The sequence below is a fragment of the Limulus polyphemus genome, unplaced genomic scaffold (genome assembly GCF_000517525.1).
Source record: "Limulus polyphemus unplaced genomic scaffold, Limulus_polyphemus-2.1.2 Scaffold3551, whole genome shotgun sequence".
NCBI classification, from domain to species: Eukaryota; Metazoa; Arthropoda; class Merostomata; order Xiphosura; family Limulidae; genus Limulus; species Limulus polyphemus.
This window is the reverse complement of record NW_013669161.1, coordinates 53,038-62,115: the sequence shown is the minus strand read 5'-3', so window position 1 is coordinate 62,115 and position 9,078 is coordinate 53,038. Positions and strand designations below refer to the sequence as shown.

At 31.0% G+C, this 9,078-nt stretch overlaps 1 protein-coding gene across 1 annotated transcript in view; it reads right to left on the bottom strand.

Moving 5' to 3' along the window:
* LOC111088329 overlaps window positions 1-7,832 on the bottom strand; it is an 18,791-nt gene extending 10,959 nt beyond the window's left edge. The window contains exons 1-2 of the mRNA XM_022398129.1: window positions 7,616-7,832; window positions 1,119-1,991 (exon numbers count right to left, since the gene is read on the bottom strand). Coding sequence (XP_022253837.1) covers window positions 1,119-1,978 — 860 coding nt within the window. The 5' untranslated portion in view covers window positions 1,979-1,991; window positions 7,616-7,832. The remainder of the gene's footprint in view (window positions 1-1,118; window positions 1,992-7,615) is intronic.
* Window positions 7,833-9,078: the final 1,246 nt, after the last annotated feature.

The following is a 9,078-nucleotide window of genomic DNA, read 5'->3' as shown; positions in this document are numbered from 1 at the left end:
ATAACGGCCCCTCCTTTTTTTTAATATCTAATATTTTTACATGCTGCTAGTGAGAGAACCTGTTGTTAAATTACAACATTTAGAAAAATTATTCTTAGCAAGACTTTTAAACATGATTTCCTTGCTTTACAAAATTGTTTGAGTTTTTTTGACATGGCTTCTTTATATCCTGACTTTCATGAAACCTTTGGTAACGTGCTACATAAGTTACAAAAATATTTTATGTTTAAGGAATTAACGGGAAAGTTTAGAAGTAGGGAAAATTAGTTATGAAAAATGAAACGGAATTGGGAGCCATTGTTGATAAAATCCTTAAGAATTCTCCATTACAGATATACACACATTATGTTAGAAAAAGTACAGAGGCAGATTAATAGAATGACACAATGTTTAAGTCAAACCATATTTATTAAAAAAGGCTTAATTTATTCAGTACGTTTTCTCTAGAACATAGAAGCATTGAAGGAAACTCGATTTGGATGTTAGAAATGGTTAAAAATTAAAACAATCTTCTGATGGTAGTGTGATGAGATGTAGAATGAAAAGACAAAGAATTCAAACTTGAATCTTAGGAAAAATCATGTAGATTTCAGTTTCAAAAAACTACATGCAACTTGTGCTATTTCATTTTCTTCAGCTAGTTATGTTTACATAATTTTCCTGTTACTGTGATATACGCAGTTGGTATGAATTCTTCTGAACTACTCTTACTGCTAGATACCTGTATGAAGTTGAAAAGCTATATTTAATTTGGTTTAGTTGTTCAGGTTGATTGCTTTGTGAGACATGGGCAAATTCAATATACTGAATTACCTTCTGCCACATTGTTTCTTATGATTTTAAAAACATCATCAATCATAACTTTCACTAAATTTCATCATTTCACCTCTTTACATCCTAAGTAATTTGAATTTTCCAAAGCATCTTCTTATAGATATAAGCCTAACACCAAAAATGATTACTGTTTGACACATTCCAACAAAAAATTCTTTATTAGCCCTAAAAATATCCAAGTACAAACATAAGAACTTTCAACCACAGAAACACAACATATGCTGCACTTTTTAATCAATTTTCACTTGAATTCACTTTAAATTCTAGATCATGAAATAAATTACCTTGGTGTTGGAAGCTGAGAACTCTGTGGTGTTACTATTGGTTGATGTGAGGGATGCTGATTCAGAGGTTGAGAATTGATGTAATTCTCCTTTGGATAACATGTGTAGCTCAGAAGTGATCCCACCACAGGTGGAACCTGAGAAGTCTGTAGGGGCAGCATGCAGTGACCATGCTGGCCAACTTCCAGAGAGGTTTTTGCTCCATATTGATGCATCCTCCTACAGTCTCCATACATGTGATGTTGGGCATCTGAATACATTCTATGTTGATGCAAGTATCCAGATATACCACTAGGTGCTATACCTGTAGGCTGTGAATATGAAACCGGAGCACTAACCAGTGGGTTTGTATCAAGAGCATTATAGTGTACAGCTGTGTTTTCTTGTGGACGTCTTCCTGTTGAGCTGACACGAGCTCGTTTATTTTGTTTTTGTCTCACATAACACTGAATTGTTAGTAGTACACTATTGACACCAATTAACAAGACACCAATGTAAACAAACACCAAAAGCTCCCCATTCTGAGCATGCATAACAGCACCAGCAATGATAAGTGCACCCCCAGTCATTATTGCAGAAATAAAAATGACTTGTTGAAAATAGTAGCAAAATTCATGTATATTAAACTCCGAGGAAGAAACAGGTGGAGTGGCTGTGCTGCGGGTAATGCTCGTAGCTGTATCACCATGCTGTTGGCTCACATCAGGCTGTGGGGCAAATGGTGGGGCTAAGGGTGTTGTTACATTTGTATGATCAAAAAAGGAATTACTTGGGACAGCACCTCGTGATGTATTTGATGGATAAGACACTATGAAATGTCCTCCTATACTTGTCAGGTGCTCCTGTTCAGCACCATACATTATACAGTCCTTACTAAAGAGAAAATAATATTTAGATTTTATTATATTCAAACAACATATGTACACTCAGTTCTTTATACATCTAGAAATATATACCACAATGATTTATTTGTAGTTCCTATTTATTGTTACCAAAGATCAATTAACTCCTCACATAAAAAAGTTTTTGTAATTTACATTTGAGTAACAAAGAAAACAAAAGAGCTGTACCTAACATTTGTTGTCTTTAAGAGAAAAAAATAATTATGGACCCAAAAATTATCTTAGTAAGTTTCTACATCTCTATAAATTAGTTTGTTTGAGAAATAAAAGAAATCTTAAGATTAGATTTGTCAAAAAAATTAATTAATAACCTACAGTTACAGTAGCATTCAAGAAACTTTTACTTCAATTTCAACACAGACATTCACTCTTTTTCTTTTTTTGCAACAACACTAACATCACAATTCTATTAAAATAGTTACTTAGCCTAAGGTCATTGAAAGTGTGCTTTAACCACACATGTATTAATTCAGAATGAAGAGGCTTCATTTTAGATGGACTTCTTTGTATTATTAATTACTGGAACACAAGCAAGAAAAGCAATAATTTCAATAAGCTCAAAAATGCTATAGTAAATTAAATTTGTAATGATTATGTAAACTTACTCTCAATTAGGCCTATTCTAAACTCATTAATGCTGTGTAGGGATGCATGTATAAATTTAACATTGGTAAAGTTTGTCAGTAATCAAATCTTTCTCCCCGAAGTGTACTAATGAAATTTGTGTAGGCTAATAATTTTCTTCTTTCAAGACTTTCTTCAATAAAGTAATGATCAAGAAGAATTTAACTTAATTCTACCATAAATGTAAATGTGGAGTTATGAATTAAACAGTCAATTACAGTACAAATAACCACTAATGATTCTGTTATGTGTATGTTTATATGACAATGTGTAACAATATAAATAATTAAAATTAGTCTGATAAATTTTACTATAATTCATTAACTAACTATTTATACAGTATCCAAATACTCGGTGAAAAGTAAATCTTCATTAAACAGGTTTTACCATGATTAAGAATCTCAAATGGCTAACATTAAGTCATATTTATGTTCAGAACATAAATGATAAACTGAATTAAAACTTAATGGAGTGCCTGTAGTAATTCAATAATTATAAGAATCACATACAACAGAAGAAACAGATTTATACAAAATATGGACAAAGAAAAAATGCAATAAAACTTGCTATAACACCTAAATTTTAAAGTATAAATCATAAATATTCCTAATGTTGAGTTTTGACTTTTCAAAATTATATAAACAATATAATGTACATTTAAATATCTGTAAATTATACATACTCCTTTCATAGTATTTACAAATAAATTAAAATTTGTAATATGTGTAAAAACTTTGACAAGTTACAAAAATAATTTTTTAACCCCTCCCTGACCTGAGTACAATATTGTTAAATTACAATTTAGTAATTTAAGATTCATATTTTATCTCAAAGTCTAGTACTGAACATTTTAAATTGTATTAAAAAAAAAAAAACTTTACATTTTTGATGTGTATGAATAGTATCTTAATTTATTTTGTTTATAAGTATATGTCACAAAAGCAGTTTTCTTTAAGATATAATTGATATTCTGTAACCAAGTTTAATTTTCTTACAAATGAATTCTTTCAACTAAATATCTGCAAAAAAGATTTTCATATGCCAATATTTATCCAGTCTGATTTTAACACAAATTTCATTATATCTAACCCCCTAAAACATATCTAAAATTTTATCTTTTTTTCCCCTCTACCTTCTTAAGCTTCATTGCCAAACAGAAGATAATGTTATTGCATAGAAATACATGTACTGTAAGACATGTTATTTCAATCATAATCATATAATTTTTTAAAGAAAATACCTCATACTTTGAATGTAAAAATAAAAAGACAACAACCATTACAGTCATATAAATATTTTTCAAGTAGAGAATACTGTAAAGAATGATCAATGATAACTAACTTGTTGGTTTACTCCAGCTAAGCAGTCAACATTGTTTGACTGGAGGGTGTCCAACCTTTAACATTTATAAATGTGCCTACTAATGTATATGTATGTCAATATAGAATTTATAGTACAAATTTTTCTGACAATACACAATGAAGATTCAGAAAAGAGGATCTGATTGAGGTGTTTAAGATTATTAAGAGCATTAACAGTATTGATCCATTATCTTTTTTTACTTTAGTGGTAAAAATGGTAGGACTGGGGAAACAATATAAATTATTGAAGAGAAGAAGTCATCTTCAGCTAAGACAGTTTTATATATATATATATATATATATATATATATATATCATACACACATACAATTTAAGGACAACAGAAACCAGTTAGTCCATCCCATCCACCATACTAAACACTAAAATGAAAATAAAACACTCAAAGCCAGCCTTTATCATTTAAATATTTACAATGTCTTCCTTTAAACTTCCTTAAATGAACTGCACCTACTACATCTGAAAACAACTCATTCCACAGTCCAATCATCCTGTTAGAAAAATAAAATTGTTGTAGCAAAAGATGACTCTTATCCTGTCAAAAATTAAGTGTACCCTAGACTTACCATTAAGTATGAAAACAATGCATCCAAACTATCCATTCCCATAACAATCTTAAACATCTCAATCAGATTCCCACTAACTGTTCTATTTTTTTTTCAAGATAAAACAACTTAAGAGATCTTAATCTATTCCCATACAACATCTTTCCCATCCAAGGTATTATTACCCTTTTCAACAATTCAATGTTCTTTCTAAAGAACCCAAGACTGTACACTGTACTCTAAATGAAGCCTAACCATTGCCATATACAATGACATAATAACCTATTTAACATTTCTGTAGATACAACCTAAAATCCTATTTGCCCTGCCACAAGCAACATCACACTGCTTGGATAGCTTAAGAAACTGATGAACCAGAACACCAAGATATTTTTCTTTCATAACACTTTTAAGGTTATTCCCATCAAAATGACATTCATAATTCAAATTGTGATATCGAAGATGTACCACCCTGCATTTCATATATAATTGAATATAGCAGTAACGGTTTTAGAGGGTTCAGCATTTCCATCTTCTCCAGAATCAATACATTACACCTTGCTTTCTTCTAATCTAACTCGGTTTTGAAATCTCAGGGCACTTGTCCTTCTCATTACTCTTCTATTTTTTACTTTCAGCATCATTTCCTCACTTCCAATTAATATGATTTGGTTTATTCAAGCATGAATCTAAAGGTAAGCTGCATCTACAAATGCCACAGGCGAAGCAGTCTCCTTTTTTTCTATGTTTATGTTCCTGGCAAGGTATTTTTACAGATTTCACTATTGAGTATATATTTTCAATCAAAAGAAAAAGCTTTTTAGATTATATTATTGGATTACGGTTACATAGTCTGGCGCCTCCAATCTGTTTTTTGGTTCTGACGTGTTTTTCTTAAAAGTTGGGTTGGTTTTTCCTGACCAGGGGTGTTAAAACTCATCTGCCATTTATTTGCCTAACTTATCAAATAATCCACATTCATTTGTAAAGCAGTAGCATCCTCCTCAGAGTCAGCAACATGCGAAAATATTAATATTATCAGCAAACTTAAATAATCTATTGACCATTCCTTCATCTATCTATGTCATTGATGTAAATCAAAAATAGCAAAGGTCCTAATACTGAGCCCTGAGGTACTCCACTTGTGACAGTAATCCAGTTTGACTGAACTCCATTTATAACAACACTCTGCTTTCTTCCATCTATGATCTAGTCAATTTTCTATCCAATGAGCCAATGCTATCTCCTACACCTGCAGAAGTAACTTTTTTAACAAGTCTTTTAAATGACACCTTGTCAAATGCTTTCTGAAAATCCAGATATACCAAATCCACATACCCTCATTTAAATAAGTAATAACTTCTTCAAAGATGTAAAAGATTAATAAAGCAAGACTTTTCCCTTGTGAAACCATATTGACTATCCAACAAAATTATAAACTTTGTTAAATGACTTTGCAAAGCTTCTTTTACTGGATGTTAAAAAATTTTCCCAACACTAAGATAAGACTAAGAGGTCTTTATTTAATGGGAAAATTTTATCCCCTCCCTTGAAAAAGAGGAGTAACATTAGCCAACATCCAATTTTCTGACACTTGCTCACTATTCAAGGACCTAGTAAAAATATTAGCATTTGGCTCACATTTCTAGTCCTTACCGTTAATACACTTGAAGAAATACTTACTATTAATTTTCACATTTTCAGTCAACTCATTCTTCATATACTTTCTATGATTTCCTAATTTTCCATTAACCTAAGCATAACATTTAGCCCTAGTAACCTACTTATAATTTTATCCACACAGTTAAATCTTGGCATTATCCCTGATAGAATTAAATTATTCATCATTTCATTGTGTTCTTTTTAAACTTTCATCTTTATCAACAACTTCTTACTTACAAGATTTATACCTTTTTTAAATTTAAAATGTTATTTATTTTTAGCCATGGCTCCGAATTTTGTTTTTTCAAGTACAAACTTTTAGTTCATAGCTCCATCATATCTTGACTGATTTGAGAACTAATTACAGTTTTATACTCAGGAGGTCAAACTCTTTCAACTGATGTACTTGACCATGCCCAAGGTCTCATAGATTAATTTATTCTAATCCTTTCTAAAAGGGTTTCAATTTGAGGGTAGGTTAGTAGAGATCCTGATGAGCAATAAAATTGAATCGGGTATATGTGTGTTCCATGCTTGGTATTGCTGGCACACAAAAATATAGCTAACAAAAATGGATATAAAGGCCTAAGATTAATTTACTCTGATCCTGCCTAAAAGAATTTAAGTGTCATGTCTATTGAGGATTCTCTCTTGTTTAAGGTTTTAAAGATAATGATGGGCTTCAGAAAAATTCTGAAAGTCCTTAATTAATTTTTTTTTTTTATATGAGTGTGATTTTAAATTTATTTGTTTTTCATAAACCTTTGGTCTACACCTTACCCAGTATCATCACAAGTTTCCTTTCCTTCCCAAATAGTAAACCTTGTAGTTGTACTGTCCAGGATCAGCGTGAATTTATTTTCACCAAATTATACATTATCTGTCACACACTGTGACATGAAACTTTACTAGTTTTATCACATGAAATCTAAAGACAATTACTTGTGATGAAGAATTAGATATTTAGTTTACTTTTAAGTTTTAGTAGACTTTTCTTGTGAAACAGTATCAATGGTATTTTCAGTTTGGTATAAGGTTTGTAATATGTTATGTATATATATCTTCACATATAAAAGTTTATAATTTAAAAAAGTGACTCAATCCTAAACTTTTGTACCTGAAGATATCTAACAGTAACACAATAAACGAAGAGTGATTAAACTTTAAAGTTTTTAAAAAACCAAAACAAGCTTAAAAATACGAATATTAATCTCATGTGAGAATAATCGATTAACGAGTCCGACAATTAATTGATTAGCAAATTACAATAATCGCCCAGCTTTAACTCTAAGGTACACTAATACTAACAATAATAGCAATACAACTTACAACAGCATAAGTTGCATTTTTAGCTTAAAGTTAAATAATTTAACTTTTAAGCCTACCTGAAAATGAAATTGAAAACGAGTGAAAACTAAAGCTTTTACTAAGCATTACGTTTTTCAAAAACAAACCAATGCCGATATATTCTTATTTCCGCTATACAGAATTTCTATATTCTATTACAACTGTAATTTTGAAAAAATATCTTTCTTCGTCATAACAGGCATTAAAATACAACAAATCATCTTCCCGCATAATACAAAATTTGCCACTTCACCATTGAACTATCAGTTGCAAGCGCGACACCTGTAAAAGAAAAACTTTTATTATGAATATAAAAAGTTTTCATTTTTCCTATAATTTTTGCAATATTTTTCTATCCTATTCAGTAAATGTTGAAAATTAAATTAATATTGTTGCGTCTCCGTTTGTTAATTAACTTTCCGTAACTTCGTTTCGACGAAACTTTAGCGACACAAGTCCTTACTTAATAAAACTGGTTTATTCTTTCCGAATATAACTTCACGATGCCGTTCGTTGTTATAGCGTTTGTTTTAGCGCGATTGTTGAAATTAAGTTGCTCAATAATACTCTCTGACTGCAGATCAATTACTCACTGTCTACAACACACATTATTGTCCCGTCACGTTGTCACCCTCTTTTATATACGAAACTACCCTATATCCAGTAAATGCTAGAGCATTCGCCAAGGTACAGGATAGTTCTAGAAACGTGGCGTGACACTAGTCATATGACTTCGCTGACGCAACAATATATTTACCTTTTTAAAAATCTCATTTTCACTATACGCCAGTTTATATTTTACGATTTCCGTGCCCCACATTTGAAAACATTCATACACGTTCTTCAAAAAAACAATATTTGGATTAAGATAAAAACAGTACTATATAGGTATTAGCTTGATGGTTTGGATGTAGCATACACAGTCGTGATGTATTTACTGTAACATGTACGTAAACTCACGTAACAGTTATCGAGATGATAACATTTATATTATTTTAATTTAACATAAAGAGTTTTGTCGTTAATTTACTGATTTTTAAATATCATTTTAGTTATTCAGCACGAATGTTTACATATTACGTAACACACATGGGTAATATTACTGAATAATAACTGTTTCATGTTTAAACTGACGTATGCGTTAATTGACAGAGATGATTTCTGAAGCTAGAGATGAAAGGTACTTTGAAAACTGTACTCATTTCATTTTAAAAAATGTAAAGGAATAGAAGTATGTAATCCACATTTTTTTCCTGTTTTTTTAAACAGAGCGACACGTTTCTCGTAAAAAAAATTATATAAATATGCCTTTCTAGTTCATTGAAATATACAAAGAGATAAAATGTGGGTCGCGGGTCCGAATCCCCGTCACACCAAACATGCTCGCCCTTTCAGCCGTGGGGGGCGTTATAATGTGACGGTCAATGCCACTATTCGTTGATAAAAGAGTAGCCCAAGAGTTGGCGGTGGGTGGTGATGACTAGCTGTCTTCCCACTAGTC